The 17,808-nt window shown below is 35.8% G+C and overlaps 1 protein-coding gene across 1 annotated transcript in view; it reads left to right on the forward strand.

Moving 5' to 3' along the window:
- The window catches only part of LOC138164281 (protein cornichon homolog 1), a 37,104-nt gene that overhangs the window by 14,557 nt on the left and 4,739 nt on the right, over nucleotides 1-17,808 (forward strand). Inside the window, exons 2-4 of the mRNA XM_069091963.1 lie at nucleotides 1,298-1,366; nucleotides 5,621-5,733; nucleotides 6,321-6,464. Of these exons, the coding sequence (XP_068948064.1) occupies nucleotides 1,298-1,366; nucleotides 5,621-5,733; nucleotides 6,321-6,464 (326 nt within the window). The remainder of the gene's footprint in view (nucleotides 1-1,297; nucleotides 1,367-5,620; nucleotides 5,734-6,320; nucleotides 6,465-17,808) is intronic.

A 17,808-nucleotide genomic window follows, 5' to 3' on the forward strand; every position in this document is an offset into this window, starting at 1 on the left:
CCCACCCATTACATATTGCTCCTTCACCTGTTACTTCTGTAGACACAGGTCTGCATGGATCCCATGTTCAGAAAATGGAGGGATAATCTATGCATGGGCATAAGTTAATATTCATAAAGGCTATGAGGCATGTGCAGTAGTAGTTAAGTAAGACAATGTTGTGCATGATCCCTCCCCCAATGGATCAATGAGCAGGATTTTCAGCCTAGGGTAAATTCCCTGTCCTGCCAAACCCCATTCTTCCTTGTCCCCTTCCCCACAGGATCTCCACCCTTAACCAGTCAGCTCACCTTCACAGAGGTGGGCGGGCTTCTGGGTCAGGGAGATTTGGTGTTTGCGGGAATTTTGAGGTGTGTACTGACCAATCACTGTTTTTGGCCTCTGCAAGTTTCTGCTTACGTAATACCTAACTGTTGGTGCGAGGCGTCCCTTCAAAAACTGGCACATTGTCCGTGCAGACTCACTGTTCAATTTGGCCCTGACTCTGGACAGTCCCACAGAAAAAGCAAAATCCACTTCCCAATTTTACTCTCCGGGGTCTCTGAGTGTCTCGCTTTTTTTGGCACAACAGAATGTGCTTCTCTGCTAACATTGTATCCTTTAGCAAAATCCTTGTATGGCAATCTCTATGGAAGCGGGACTCCACATATTACTAGACAAAATCTTTATCTCACATCTTCCTTCTATTCCATGTCTTATATGTGCTTATTGGTTAACATGTAGTCTTCTCCATTAACAGATACGTTACTTGAGCACAAGGACAGTTTTTGAATTTTTACCTTTCTTTGCATTTCTAGTTCTTAGTACAGTATGTGGCACATAAGAAATGTTTGTTAGATTGAAATAAGGAACAAATTGAGATCATGAAGAAATGTCAATAATAATAAATATCAGTGTAATGCTGAAACACTGGTAACAGTAACTTAAAAGAAGTCTTTAAAATCTTGTAAACCTTGTCTAAGTTATTTTTAGAGGCATTATGATGAAGAGGGTAGAATGCTGGACTTGGAGTCAGGAAGACCAGTGTTGAAATCCTGTTTCTGACATTTACTAGTTATATGAACTTGGATAATCTCCCTATTCATTTTCCTCATCTGTAAAATGAAGAGGTTGGAGTAGAGGGCCTCTGAGGTTCTTTTGGTCTTTAAATCTATGATCCCAGTATAATTCAAAAGTTGTACGATTAAATTGGTTAAAAAGTAGTTATTAATATACAGTTGTTGTATTGCCTAAATATTTGGGACTAAAAGTGGATTTTCGCTGAAAAAAATTCCTAATTACTTTAATTTTATTTTAGATTATAGCATTTGATGAACTGAAGACTGATTACAAGAATCCTATAGACCAATGTAATACACTCAATCCTGTAAGTTACAATATAACAAAGTATTTCTCATTATTCTGTTAAGGCTTTTACATTGATATAATTATAAATGGCCATTATTAATCTAAGTAGCACCTGTGTGTTTTTTTTAAATAGGTAGACTTTTGAAAGTTATTTTTTTCCTTTCATGCTTGAATATTCTGACTTATTAATCTGCTGGTGATCTTGTCAGCTGTCATACTAACATTCTCCCAATCTGCTTTTTACATTGTCGGCACAAAGACAGTTGAAAAGGTCAAAAAGATTAAAAGAGTCAAAATTGCATTAAAGGTGTGTACTGCTTTTTAGTTTAATGTTTTAATGCCACCTTCATTTTGTGGGGGAGGGTTAGGAACATTGTATTTATGTAAATGTTTTGTTTGGGGTGTTCTTTCATTCCTGTTCAGGTTTGTAATTTCAAAATTTTTTGTTTTGTGTGCAAATGTTTGCTGATCAAATGGGGAAAACTGTTACATGCTTATGCGCGTAATTTTCCTGTGCTATGGCTACAACAATATTTAGGTTATTTGACAAATTTTGTTAGTTTTTGATTTGGGGAATTCTAGAAATTTTGATTAAAGTAACCACAGTAGTAATAGCTTGTCATAATAGTCTGAGGTTATGGTCCCTTGTAAGTGTGCTGTCATATACAACAGAATCTGCAAAGTAAAATTAACCTATTATACCTTTCAACTTCCTGTTCCTCCCCTTCTGAATATCCTGGAATTTCATACTGTTCTCAGGGCCTATGCCTCATAGGTGTAATGGGAATTTCTTTTAGTTTTCTTGATATATAAATCCTCTATTGTGATTTCTAAATAGATGTACCTTAAATGGAAGTTTGTCAGTGCTTAGGAGTACTGAATTTATTACTCTTTTAGATGGATTAGTCTGTAGCAGACTTGATTACATCTTTTTGATTAGGAACTAAGGAAATGTTATCTCAGAGGTTCATAGGCTTTCCAGGAAGGAGTACTTTAAAAAGTGCTTATTACCAAGTAGTTTTAAGGAAAGTACTTTGTTATGATTTTCCATTTAATCTTCACAGTAGGTATTATTTAAATGATCGCTCTTTTGGCTGGGTCCAATTAGAGTTAGAACAAGAAGGATTGACCTGCTCACTAGGAAACACTAGAGTTTGGACTATGAAATTGTTCAAGTTCCTGCTGTCAGAAAAATAAGAAATTTCAGTGTTTGACAGTAACAATTTGATACTGCAGAGTCTGTCCTTTTTCACATGCATAATTTTTTTTAAGTATTTACTTGACGCCTTCTTGCTTGATATTTAAATAGTGACATTCTGTTTAGATGTGTCTTGTTTTTTCTGTTTTTCTTAATAGAAAGAAAAGTTCTCAGGTTTAGAAAAAAGAAGCATGTACTTGGGATATACTAATGTTGCAGTGAGGAAATGGAAGAAGGGTTATTTTGATGCACCTACTACAAAATAAAGTGATTGTCGACATAATAGCTGTGCATCTAACAGTTTTCCCTATTTAAAATTTGTTTTGAAAGTTACTTCTGCCAAAGTATGGGGGAAGAAAATGATACATCTTTTTGCCTTTGTATAAACTTTAACAAAGGACAATTTATTATGCATGTTTAAGTTAGATCTTCTATCATTTTAAATTATATTTGCATGAAGTAATTTTGAAGAGTACTTTTTAAAATTGTAGTTCTTAAAGAAATATCACAAAAAATTATTTGAAAGTACAGTTTTCTAAGACAGATCTATAAAAATGCATTTTAGACTTTTATGGGGAGAATTGGGTTTCATGATAGAACCGCAGTTCCCAGTCTATATTTATCATCCTTGTAACTAAATATAAGTTTTAAACATTTGGGACAGTATTTTGATAGTGTTCTAACCCTCTAGAAAAAGAATTATTAAAATGGGCTTGTTAGAATTAAGTTGTTTGTTTGTTTTTTTAAAGCAATCGGGGTCAAGTAACTTGCTCAAGGTTACACGGCCAGTTATTTCTGGGTGTGGTGCTGAGTATCTGAGCCCCTATTCGATCCCCAGGTCATCCCAACACTGGGGCCGGTGCTCTTACTTGCTGTGCTACCTGGCTGCCCCTAGAATTAAGTTTTAACTAGTATCACTAATATAGCTTTATGAGATACATATTTTGGATTTAAAATAAAGTTATAGAAGCCCTTGATTTATTAAAGGAGAAGTTCTATGAAAATGCTTGGCTAGTCATATTTTTAGAAGTCAGGTTTAAAAGTATTTATTTATTTGGGTATTATCCACAGGTGTTAACTTGAAGATACATGTTTAAATAGTTGACAGGTTTATTTAATGAGTATACTGTTATCTGTAGACTAACCTTAATTGAATCATGGAAAGAATAATAAGCAGGATAATAACTATGAGTTGGTTTTTGTTGTTATTAAAATCCTTTCAGTTCTGAGTTAGAGGAATACAGGTCAACCTTTTGAGGTCTTAGAACGCCATCTTAGATGTAGTGCAGTCTTAAAATATTTTTATAGCAAAGGTCTTTTATAAAGACAATTTTGGTATGCCCAGTCGTCATTAAAGCATATTAATTGCCTACTATATGCTAGGGGATGAGTCCAGAAAGACAAAAAGTAAAATAATCTCTAGACTCCAGAATAAAGACAGCATAGGGAGGGCACTGACAGTTGGAATTAAGAAAGACTTCTATAGAAGGAGTCCTTGAACTAAGTCATAAAGAGGTGAGGAGGGGTGGCTAGGTGGTGCAGTGAATAGAGCACAGGCTCTGGAGTCAGGAGGACCCGAGTTCAAATCCAGCCTTAGACACTTAACACAAAACTAGCCATGTGACCTTGAGCAAGTCACTTAACCCCAACTGCCCTACCTTCCCCTCTCCAAAAAGCAAAAATAAATAAAATAGAAATAAAATCATTATATTACTAAAATATTTAATGAAAAAATCATGTTTTTTACCTCATTCAGGTATTTACATAAGTCACTTATACATGCATATATTTTCCATAATACTTTAAGGTTTACATGATTCACATTTTCTTGGATGTGCCAAGTAAAATTTCACATTAATTTATATTAAATGTTCTAATGAAATTCTATTAACAATCTTTGTCCTTGTGTGCTTTGCTTTCATTAATCTGAAATTCTCAGTCTTATTATCTGTAACTTCTCAGGTGGTACCTCAAAAATGAACTTACTAGAAATACCAAAAAATATAATTAATTTCCCTCCTACATTGCAGAAAGCTTGTTTGCATTTGTTCATATTGACATCCTTAACATTGTGCAGAAATTATTGGCTGATCATTGCATAGAGAATATAATATTGTGGTTATATGGTTTGTACACATAGCATTTTAAACTTTTATTTAAAAACTTAAGAATTCTAACATTTAAACTATTCAGGGAAGCTTTGGTTTTGTGAAATATTTTCTTTTATGTTGCATGTGGCTAAATATCTCATTTTTCTATTTTATGTCATGTATAGTTGTAGAAAGTAAAGTACATAATAATTGTTTTTTAAGTAGTAATGTAAAATTCTAAAAATTATGGATGGTCACTTTTACTACCATCTATTTAATTAGAATTATGAGTCCCCTCCCCACACCTGAACATCATTATATTGTAATAGAGGTACAGTGTAGGTTTGTGGACAGAAGGCTAGGCTCGAAGCCAAGGAGCTGTGGGGTTGGGTCAGGCCTCTGACTCATACTAGCCCTGTGACCCTGGACAAGTCCCTTAACCTCTAGGCAGCTCTCTTAATCAGCATTGGTTAGAAAGGGTTCCCTCACCAAAGAGTTCTGTGTACCAGTGAACTTGTCTATTTGTACTGAATAATTATATACATTGTATGTGAGGAAAAGCAGCATAATGTAATGGATAAGGAACTGTCTTCCTAGTCAGGAACACCTGAGTTCTTTCAGGACTTTTCTAGGATTGTAAGTGGCTGAGAAGGGGCTAATCAGCTTTGGAAGAGGAAATTCCTCTCCAGGTGAAGTCACATGCCCAACAACTTAGAATAGCTGCAGTCGGCGTGCCCTATGTTGTGAAATTTCTGGGTTTCTTCCTCAGAGCAGTGCAGGCTCTGTCTTTTCTGTCTGCATAGAAATCCTGCTGTTGGAGGAAAGGTCAGTCTAGACATAAAATCCTGAACAGAGCCCCTTTTCATTCTTGATTCTGAAAAATAGCTCTTAATTGACATTTGTTTCTTACATTATTTATAATGAGCTTCGTTTAATATTAACTTTAACCTTTCAGACAGATAACTGATCATTATTTTTCCTCCAGCTTGTACTTCCAGAATATCTCATCCATGCTTTCTTCTGTGTCATGTTTCTCTGTGCAGCAGAGTGGCTTACGCTGGGTCTCAATATGCCGCTCTTGGCATATCATATTTGGAGGTAATATTTAGATAAACTTCTAATATGCCTTTTTTTCATTATAATTACATTAGCCCAAATTTAAAACTTACAAATTAACACTAATTTTAATAATCATACAGGTGGGCATATATAACTTTGTATATAACATATAACATACTTTATATGTAGCATTTAAAACTAAAAAAAAAATTTTTTTTTAGAAACTGATGACAAAAAGGATAGCTACCTGGCCATTCAGTATTTTATTGCAGTAATAAGAACTGAGATATGCAAGAGCAATTCCTAATTTGTATAATTTTTCATAGCTTTATCTGGACACATTAAAATGACATTACTGTCTCTCGTTTAATTATTCACCTTTTTATTGGATTTCTGAAAGCATTTGGCACTAAAGGTGATTTGTTCAACAAATTGTTTACATTTACTGTGTTTTAGGGTTCAGTTTTGCTACTGAAATTATTATAGATCTTTCATTATTTAATTGTGATATGGAATTAGAAACATGTGATTTCCTGCTTCATCTTTCTTGATTTTGAGAGGAAGAAAACCCTTATATAAAAGTTTACCTTCTTTTCTGAGTGGCTAATAAAATATATTCATTACAGGTATATGAGTAGACCAGTGATGAGTGGACCAGGACTTTATGATCCTACAACCATCATGAATGCAGATATTCTAGCATACTGTCAGAAAGAAGGATGGTGCAAATTAGCCTTTTACCTGCTATCATTTTTTTACTACCTCTATGGGTAAGTTTGAAAAATATAATGGAAGATGAGTAATTTGACTGCTTGACAATTTTGTAGCCATCAAGCTTACCATTTTAACTTTTAGCATAAAAATAAGAATGCCTGAATCGTAAGGTATAATAGGCATGAACATAAAAACATGTATGTGTACATGTTTGTATGTACATATGTGTACATAAATCTGTGCACATACATAATACCTGGGAGAATGAACTAGTTTGAAATTTGGAAAGATGTTGGGTAACCTTGAATGATACCTTGATTTCTCACATGTATTAATTCAGTCTATGGAGGATGACCCTTGCTTTCCATGGCTGAATGATGGTAATGAAAGAACATTGTTGGGTGTTAAGAAGAAAAAAAAAATGTTTGATTCCTATAAAACCCTGCAGAGACTGAGAATAGTCACATGTCCCTAATTATCTTTATCTATAAGATTTATATACTGTTTTCTTCATACTGATTTTATATTGTGAAAGGAAAAAAAATCGCCATTTGGCAAGTTTGAGGAATTGTTGACTTCTCCACCCTGATTTCCATTGGACGTATAGACATATTTTCTTTCCCTTAGACCAAGGACTCTTAACCTTTCTTGTATTGGGCTCCCCTTTGCAAGTCTGATAAAGCCTATGAATTCCTCAAATTATGTTTTTAAATGCATAAAATAAATATAAATACATTTCTCTTGGGGTGGCTAGGTGGCACAGTGAATAGAGCACCAGCCCTGGAGTCAGGAGGACCTGAGTTCAAATACTATCTCAGACACTTGACACACTTACCAGCCATGTGACCTTGGGCAAGTTGCTTAACCCCAATTGCCCTCCAAAAAAAAATACATTTTTCTTTTTTTAAACACCACTTTCCAAATGTATTAATGATCTCTTAATTGCCAGATCCAATGGTCTTTTCTCAGTCACTATCCTTCTTGACCTTTCTGTAGCCTTTGGCACTATAATTCACCTTCCTCTCTTTGACACCCTCCTCTCTTGAGATATTTGTAAAGTAGTTTGCACAGTGCTTAGTACTTACTTGGTTGGTTGTTGTCCTTCCTTCTCTAAAGAGGACCAGAATGACTTTCCTCTGTTGGGGTCAAGGAACTTGACATAATAGACACTTAAATACTTATTCCCTTTTTCATAATGTGCTTCCCACTTACTTTTCATGATATTGTTCTCTTCTGGTTCTCCTTCTGACTACTCTTCCTTTCTCCCTTTTGCTGAGTCTTTATTCATTTCATGCCCACTATCTATGAGTGTCACCCCTTTGTGCCTACCATCTGTGTCTATCCTGGGCCCTCTTTCCTTCTTCGTTTGAACTCTTTCATCAGTTCCCATCAGTTCAGCTATCGTTTTTATGCAGATGATTCTTAGATCTGTTTGTCCAACCCTAAACTCTTTTCTGTCCTCCATTCTCACATCTGGAACTGCCTCTTGGACATCTTGAACTGGATGTCCTGTAAGACATCTTTAATTCAGCAGATCCAAAACTGAACTCATTACCTTTTCGTCCAAACTCTCCCTTCTTTTTTTTTTTAATCTATTTTTAACCTTCTTTTAAAATTTTGAGTTCCAAATTCTCTCCTTCCTTCCTGTGCCCTCCCTCCCACTGAGAAGGCAAGCAATATGGTATCAGTTATACATGTCAAATCATGCAAAGCATACTTCTGTGTTAGCCATATTGCCCCATTTCCCCCCCCCCAAAAAAAATGAGAAAATTGTACTTCAGTTTACATTCAGAGTTCATCAGTTCTCTTTCTGGTAGTGGATAAGCACTTTTTTCATCATGAGTCCTTTGGATCCTGATATTAATCAGTTAAACCAAGTCTTTCATAGTTCATCATCATCATATCATTGCTATTACTGTTATTGTACACAATGATTCTTCTTCCTTTACTTTGTATCAGTTCATAAAAGCCTTCTCAGGTTTTTCTGAAAACACTCCCCTCATCATTTTTTATAGTACAATAGTACTCTGTCACAATCATATTCCACAACTTACTCAGCTATTCCCCACTTGATAAACATCTCCTCTATTTCCAATTCTTTACACCACAAAAAGAGCTGATGTGAATATTTTTATATGTATAGGTACTTTTTCTTTAATCTCTTTGGGATATATAGCTAGTAATAGTATTATTGGGTCAGAAGTTATGCAGTTTAACTACTTCAGAGTTGTTTTAATGTGTTTCTCAAAGTGATTTAGAACATTTTTTATATGACAATAAATAACTGATTTTTTCTGAAAACGACCCGTTCATATCCTATAACTACTGATCAATTGGGGAATGACTTTTATTTTTATGACTGACTCATTACTCTATGTATTTCAGAAATGAGGCCCTTATCAGAGAAACTTATTATAAAAATTTTTATATGACCTCATTGCTTACAGTAAATTTTAATTAAAATGAAGTTTCCCTGATTTCTTTCTTTTAATTGGGTCTGCTTTTATTTTTGCTGTGTTCTGACATCATGATTGCTTACCCCTGCCTTTTTTTTTTTTTTACTTCAGCTGAAGTGTATTAGATTCTGCTTTAAGTCTTAATTTTAATTCTGTGTGTGTCTTTTTGTTTCAAGTGTGTCTTTTATAAATAATATATTGCTGGATCCTGGTTTCTGATCTGTTCTGCTGTCTACTTCCATTTTATGGGTCAGGTCATCCCAATCTCATTCACAATTACTTTGTATTTACCTCTATCTCATTTTCTTCCCTTTCTTCTTCTTTCTCTTTTTTTTTTATCTTGTTGCTTCTCAAAAGTCTTATCTTGCTTATAACCAATGCCTCCCTTAATCAGCCTTCAGTCTTTTATCGTTCCCTTCTCCCCTTATCTCTTTCTACTTATATTTCTCTAATGGGTAAAAATAGGTTTCTATACCCAACTGAGAAAGAGAGAGAGAGCGTGTGTGTATCTGCAGTCTTCTCTTTTTGAACCAGTTCTAATGAGAGTGAGGTTCAGGCATTGCCCACCACCTCCCTTTCCCCACTGTAAAATCTCTTCCTTGTGTGCCTCTTTTCTGTGAGGAAATTTTCCCCTTTCTAGTTCATCCCTCTTTCTTACCCCTTCATTTTTTTAAAGATCATCCAAACCTAATAGACTGTATCTATGTAAACTACTTTTAACCACCTTAATGATGATAAAGTTCTTAGGCGTTACATGAACCATCTTTCCTCATAGGAATATAAACAATTTCACTTTATTGAGCCCCTTAGGATTTCTCTGTCATGTTTACTTTTTTATGCTTCTGTTTGAATGTTATATTTTCTGTTCATCTCTGGTCTTTTCATCAGGAATGCTTCAAAGTCCTTTGTTTGCATTAAATATCCCTTTTAATTTTGTTGGGCAGGTTAGCTCAAATTTGCCTTCTGAAATATCATATTCCAAGTCCTCTGTTTCTTCGGTGTAAAAGCCACTAAATCTTCTGTGATCCTAACTGTGGCTCCACAATAGTTGAATTGTTTCTTTATGGAGCTTGCGATATTTTCTCTTTGACCTGGGAGCTCTGGAATTTAGCTATGATATTCCTGGAAGTTTTCATTTTCGGATCCTCTTTCAGGAGGTGATCAATGGAGTCTTTAGATTTCTATTTTACCCCCTGGATCTAAGATATCAGGGCAATGTCTAAGCTCTTTTTTGAATCATCTGGTAGTCCAATAATTCTAAAATGATCTCTCTTTGATCTGTTTTCTAGGTTAATTGCTTTTCCAATGAGATGTTTCACATTTTCTTTTAACTTTATTATTTATTTTGTGCTTTTTGGAGGGAGAAGGCTGGACAATTGGATTAAGTGACTTGCCCAAGGTCACATGGCTAGTAAGTGTGTTAAGTGTCTGAGGCTACTGGACTTGAACTCAGGTCCTCCTGATTCCAGGGCAGGTGTTCTATTCACTGCACCACCTAGCTGCCCCTTTCTTCAGAAATTCTTGTTGATTAATGTACAATTAGCATTTTTCCTTTGAGGTTTTGCTTGTAGCCATTTTCACATTGTTGTTGTCTTCTGAATTTATGTCTTCTCTGACAACATAATAGCTTTTTATTGCTCATTTTTCCAAACCTATTTCTTAGCATTGAACTCTGCTCACTTAGATGTGGGGAGGCATTGCCTCAAGCTTCAGGCTTTTTATTGCTGCTGTTTTCACAACTAGTTCTTGGTGGGGAGGGGTGAGGGAATTGGCGAGGGTTGCTGTGTCCGCAGGTTATTTGGTGCTAACAAGGTGGTGTGATCAGGGGAGAGGTATAGTCACTGCTTACCCAGGAACACCCCCTGCTTCCCTGTAGCCGCAAGCACTGCTGCTCCTCTTCCCCTGTCCCTTGTGATCAGCCAGAAGCACCCCTCTCCTCACTGGACCTGCAGCTAAATATGGACGATAGAGTTGCCAATCATTGACAACTGTACCCAGTGCCATCAATGAATCTCGTGGAGCCTCTTTCTCATCAATTGTCCAACCACCTTTCATCTCTGTACTGAGAGTCCTCAAAGCTGCTGCTGCTGCTGCTGCCACCTGCCTTGTATGTGTGCTCTGGAAAGGCCTCCCCTCCCATGTCACAACTTCTGATCTCCCTGAGTTTTATTAGGCCAGAAAAATGTCTCACCCTGACTTTCGTTGGCTTTGCCACTCGAAAATTCAATTTAGGAAGTTATTTTAAAGTTAGTTGGAGGGAAATGTTGAGAGACTTAGTTGGGCTGCTGCCTCTACTCCATCTAATACATATATTTCTAAAGGAAGCATATTCAAATACAGTAATCAAAATATTTTTTAAAACAAGTTCATAGATCACAGGTTAAGAACCTTGTTCTAGAAGACAGGTCAGGGATTGGATATATGGAAAAGGCAACAGAATGACGGCTATTCAAATTTGGGAATTGATAAACTGGAATTATAGTTTTGGGTTGGTTTGTTTTTTTACCACTTTTACCATGAGCTTTTTATGAACATCTAAGCCTAACGTGTAGTCTTTTCCCTTGCTTTTCTATATATTATAATCAAGCTGTTTTAAAAGAGGCTATGATGGTGCCCTTCTACCCTTTACACCACTCCAGCTCCCATACCAATTTTGATAATTGTGTTGTATGATTGTTGAATTTTAGAGTCAGAAGGGGACTCCAAGGTCATCAAGTCCAACTCCCACCAGAAGCATAAATTAAGTGATAACCAGCCCTAGCTTAAATATTATCAGTGATGGGGAACTTACTGGCTTCCAAGGCAGACCATTTAAATTTTTGAACAGAATTTTTATTTAAAAGTTTTGCTTCTCCATTGACAAAGTCTACTACTTCTTAGCTATTAGCTTCTACTAATTAGTCCTATTACTTCTAGAACCAAGAGAATCAAGTCAAATCTTACTTCAGCATGGAAGCTTATCAGATTATTTGGCACAAAGGAAAGAACACTGGCTTTAGCATTAGAGAACTTTGGTTCATTCTGCCTTTTATGCTCACTACCTTTATGACCTTGAGTAGGTCACTTAACTTAATCCCAGGATTTTAGTTTCCTCATCTGTAAAATGAGGGGGTTGAATTAAATCACTTCTTTGTGGGGGGGAGGGGAAGGCAAGGCAATTGGTGTTAAAGTGACTTGCCCGAGGTCACACAGTAAGTGTGTTCAAATGTCTGAGGCCAAATTTGAGCTTCGGTCCTCCTGATTCCAGGACTGTTGCTGTATTCACTGCACCACCTAGCTGCCCCATAGATCACTTCTACTGTTCATTCTAGCTCTAGGGTTATGATTATTGAAGATGACTTTCTTGTCCCCTATTCTCTAGGCTAACACATCTTTAGTTCCTTCAACCTATTCTCCTGGACTAGGATTTCAAATTATCTCACCATTCTGGCTGCCTTATTCTGTATGCTGTTCACATATGAATATCCTTCCTAAAATGTAGCATTTAGAACTAGGGACTGCTGCAGATAGAGTCTGACTAAGAATAAAATTGGGCTGTTCCTCACATTTTGTACCATGCCTCTGTCAATTTATATTGATATATATATATATATATTTATATATCATTTATATCTTTGTCATATTATACTGTTCAGACAGCAATCATTTCTATGCTGTGTGCCATACATGAGTGCTAGATGCTAAAGATAAAAATATGAGTACATTTATGTACAAAATAAATGCAAAGAGTGTTAATACACATACATAAAATACCATTAATAATAGCTAACATTTATCATAGTGCTTTCCATGTGCCAGGCACGCTGTGATGACTGCTTTACAATTAGTATCCCATTTGTTCCTCATAACAGTCCAGGGAGGTAGGTGGTATTATGGTCCCAATTTTACAGATGAGGATACTGAGGCAGATGGCTAGTAAGCATGTGAAACCATATTTGAACTCGGGACTTCCTATGGAATACACCACCTAACTGCCATATGCCATCTCTATGCAAACAATTCCCAGACATATACATATATATCTATTACATGTGTGTATATTTATATGTATACTTGTGCACTGCACATATATGTTTGTGTCTGTTCTGCTTTGAATATATTGTTTGAGATGCTTCTGGGTCATTTATAGAGAGAAGAAGAAGGAGTTCATGGATTGATTTTCTTAGTCAAGTAAGAGGAAAGTCATCAGATGAGTAGAATGGGGTGTTGAAAGTCTTGAGGAGAGGTAACATGAAACATTTCTGAGGGGAGACAAGGAATCAATTGACAACTATTGTTGACTCTTCTCACCTTGAGTTTTCACTAAAAACTTTAGCTTTTTTAAGATAAATTTTTTTGTTACTCTGAACAAAACACCAACAAATGTAACCTTTTTCCCTGTGTACCAAAAAAAGGCTTGTATATAAAACTGTAAATCCTATTACTTTAATAAGCATATGATACTTTCAGCATGTTGTTTCCAAATCTATTCTGCTTGTCTGTTTCCCTCTGATCCTACTTCAGTTCCATGCCCTCTTTTTTTTTTTTTAATACTAAATTGATGGTCTTACCACTTTTTTCCTCCAGGTCTTTTTTAATATGAACTGATGTCCTTTATTTGTACAATTGAACTTTAGTACAAGACTTTACCTACAGTAGATTTGATCTTATTAGATATGACCCAGTGTTCTAGCCCGTCACCAACCCAGTTCTTATCGTCTATCGTGTTGTCTATCCATGCCAGCTTTATTGCCTATCAATTTGAGAAGTGAAGTACCATCATCCAAGTCGATAAAAATTGGACCAAAATTGTCCAGTGAACAAAGAACCCTAGAGAATTTCACCAAAGTATACTGTTGTGGTTAATATAAATCCATTCATTAATCAATGTTCTTTGGATCTGGTCTTCCAAGCAGCTTCTGAACCAGTGTTTCTGACATGCCTTCTTGAAATCTATGTCTATATATGTTTATGATAATTCTTTGATAGATTTAGAGAAGGCAGTCTAGTAGTTCAAAACCCGTGTTTCACAGATAAGAAGGCTGAGATCCGATAGGTTAAGTGGTTTTCTCAGGGTTCCACAATGGGGAAATCTCAGAGATGGGATTTGAACCCAGGTATTAATATATGACTCCAAAGCTGTGCGGACATATTTCTAATGAACTAAAGACTTGTAATCACTGTTTTTTTTTTCCTTTTTGGAGGGCAGTTAGGGTTAAGTGACTTGCCCAAAGTCACACGGCTAGTAAGTGTGTCAAGTGTCTGAGTCTAGATTTGAACTCAGATCCTCCTGAATCCAGGGCCAGTGCTCTACCCACTGCGCCACCTAGACGCCCCGCTGTTTTTATTTCTAAGTGCTCAAAAAACTATCCTCCTAATAGTGCCTGCTAATTTTTTTTTCTAGAAATTGAAATCTTGACTGCCCGTTAGTTTTCAGAATATCAATCTATCAGTACTTGGGATGTAGTTGTTTTGGGCTGTCTGACAGAGTAATTGAGGACTTACCATTTCCTCCCTTATCTTAAGTTTCAATTCCCTGTCAAGTCACTTTTATTCTAGTCTAAAGATTAGTTTCCCTGATAGAAATGCATGCAGAATAAAGGAATTGTTTGCCTCCTTACTGTATAAGAACAGTCCATAAAACTTTGGAAGTTCTACCCCTCTGGGACCTTGATCTCTGTAATCTTTCAGTTACATCTTTTAACAGATTTTTTTTGTCTGTGGTATTTATTGAAAGCCTCAATTCACACAGGGTTTTATTTAGTCATCTTGAGAGGCAAGAAGAAAAAATAGAATGGTATGGCCGCACAGGAAGCATATTAACAAGCTCAGATTTGATTTCATTTTTTAATTATTTTGTTATCTTTTGTTTTTACATCACCTTCATTTCAGGATATATCTTCTATCGCCTTTCCCCAGAGAGCCATTCACATCTTTGTTTCCAGTTTTTTGCTACTACAAAAAATGTTGCTATCGATAATTTTTTATATGTGAAACTTTTTCTCATTGGCCTCCTTTTGCTATATGACTAGCATTGGAATCTCTGGGTCAGAAGATAAGCTTTCAGTCACTTTTCTTAGCAGTACAAGTTCAGATTTTTAAAAGCCATGTATGAAAGATGGGAATGAATACAAAAACAGCTAAAAGAAAGGTACTGTCACCTAAAATCATCAGGTACTTGTGGATGTGTGATCCGGTCTATATCGATGTTTGTCTCCTTGATGCAAATCACAGCCTGTCCAGACTTTCCCATCCTCTGTGACTCTTCCATCTCTTACACTCGGCTTTTAAAAATCTGTGACTGTTAGAGTTCTTTATATAGCCACAGTGGTCTTTTATTTATTTTATTTCCAAAGTTATTTGGGGGTTGGTTGTAAAAGAAAAATTTTTTTCCTTAACATTTTTTTTCATTAACAAAAATAGATATTTAAATAAAGGATCATACATAAATCCATAAACTTATTATTTACAAAGTACCTTTTTGTGTTCAAAACACCAAGCTATGTCCTTGGGATACCAAAAAATAAATGATTATGTACTTTATAACCAGTACATGATGACAAGATTTCCTTCATTCTTGAGAGTCTTACATCCTTCTTGAGCCAACTTCCCTTTTAGTCTTAAGCCATCGGGAATCTTTTTTTTTTTTTTAATTTAATTCTTTCTCTGTTCTCTTTGTGGTGAAGACTGAGAATCAGTTTCACTAGGTCAAAGAATATTCAGTTTATTTAAGCAAAGCAGTAACAATTCCAAATCTTTTTTTGAAAAATTATATATTTACTTTTAGTTTACAACATTCAGTTCTACAATCCCTTGAGTTCCAAATTTTCTCCCCTTCCCTCTCCTCCCCCCTCTCCCCCCCATGGTGGCATGCAATCAAATATAGGTTCTACAAATACCTTCACATTAAACATTAGTCAAGTTGTAAAGAAGAATTGTAGCTGGTGGAGTGAACAATGAGAAAGAAGGAATGAAACAAAACAAACCACAAAAGAGAGAAATCAAGTAGCTTGCTTCAGTCTACATTCAGACCCTGCAGTTCTCTGGATGTGGATATCTCTTTCCATCATGAGTCTTTTGGAGTTATCTTCTAACCTTGCATTGCTGAGGGTTAGTTGTCACAGATATGATATGTCTGTAATTGTGTACAAAGTTCTCCTGGTTCTGCCCTCCTTACTCAGCATCAGTTTAAGTCTCTCCAGATTATTATGAAGTCCATCTGCTTCTCATTTCTTATAGCACAGTAAGTGTTCCATTACATTCATATGCCATAACTTGTTGAGCCATTCCCGAATTAATGGGTACCTTCTTGATTTCCAGCTTTCTGCCACCACAAAAAGAACTGCTATAAGTATTTTTGCACATACAGGTCTTTTTTCCATTTCTGTGATCTCTTTGGGATATATCCTTACAAGTGGTATTGCTAGGCATGTACTTTTTTATAGTCTTTTGGGCCTAGTTCCAGAATGCTCTCCAGCATGGTTGGATCAGCTCACAATTCCACCAACAATTCATTAGTGTTCCAACTTCTCCACATCCTCCCCAGCATTCATCATTTTTTTGTTCTGTCATCTTAGCCGATCTGATAGGTGAAATGTGGTACCTCAAGAGTTGTTTTGATTTGCATTTCTCCAGTCAATAGTGATTTAGAACATTTTTTCACATGCTCACAGATAAAATTTCTTCCTCTGAAAATTGCCCATTCATATCCCCTGACCATCAATTGGGGAATTTCTGAATTTTTTTGAAATATACTCCCAAGAAATCTCAAGTATATACATTCAGTTTTGCCTGATATTCCTTTGATTTACCAGATCAAAACATCCTTCCCTGGCTACCTATTCTCTATATGTTATCACCATTAGAATGTATAGATTTTTTTAGGGCAGGGTCCCATCTCTTTTTAAAATTATCTCCTTGGTATTCAGCACAGTACTTGGCTGTAGTCAATGTGCCCTTGCTCTCTTTCCCCCTCTGTATAGACATATATACACACACATACACATACACACATACACATATATACATATGTTATTAACAGTATATCACCTGAGTTCTTCCTTGTTGATTAGAATTGGATCCTTAATAGCATTTCTAACACCTTTGTAAAAGCTGAAATTACCAGCAAAGTCAATTAATCATTCACTGCTTTTATTAGATTAAGACCTTAAGAAGATATCTGGATACTTGAATTGTCCTAAGAAAGCTCTCTGCCTCCCCCATTCCAGCTTTTGACTATTTAATTCATATATTTTCTTCCATCCAGCTAGGTGTTATAATCTCTTTAATTAATACTTGCCTAAATGTTTTATACCACGTTTTGCTTCTCAGCTTAATAGATTTTTCACATGGGTATTTATTCTTGCAGTATGCTATTCCATTGCCATTTCTCTTTATTCCCCTTGAGGAAAAAAAAGGTGTACCTTTAGGCTAGATTCAAGCTTCTCTTCACAAAATACATAATTATATGCATGAAGAACATAGCAGGCTAACATCTGAAAGAAAAGTGCCAGTTTTTAGCATTATTAAAGTGAATATAGATTTTCAGTAAATAACAGTGTATCTTCACTGTATGAATAGAAGTGTTCCTGCAAAGATTTTGTGAATTGCCATTGAATTTCATTATAAAATTGGAACAATTTGAGTCCCTTTTTTTACATCATACTAAAGGTAAGTAAATTTACACGAGACTTAGAGAATCTTAGAAGTAGAAAGTTAGAGGTGATAACAATAGAGGTGATAAATCCTTTCACATCTTCCGTGACACAGGCTCATCTAACCTCTGCTTGAACACCTCCAGTGACTTTACCTGGGCAGGAAATTCCCTTTTCTCTTTGGTCCCTTTAGCCTAACTGCTGCCTAGTAACAATTTTTTTTTGCTTTTTGGAGCCCAGTTGGGGTTAAGTGACTTGCCCAAGGTCACACAGCTGGTTTTTATGTTAAATGTCTGAGGCTGGGTTTGAAC

Source organism: Petaurus breviceps, unplaced genomic scaffold (genome assembly GCF_028583685.1).
Source record: "Petaurus breviceps papuanus isolate PSGF00001 unplaced genomic scaffold, PetGlider_PUasm1.0 189, whole genome shotgun sequence".
In the NCBI taxonomy this organism is placed as follows: domain Eukaryota; kingdom Metazoa; phylum Chordata; class Mammalia; order Diprotodontia; family Petauridae; genus Petaurus; species Petaurus breviceps.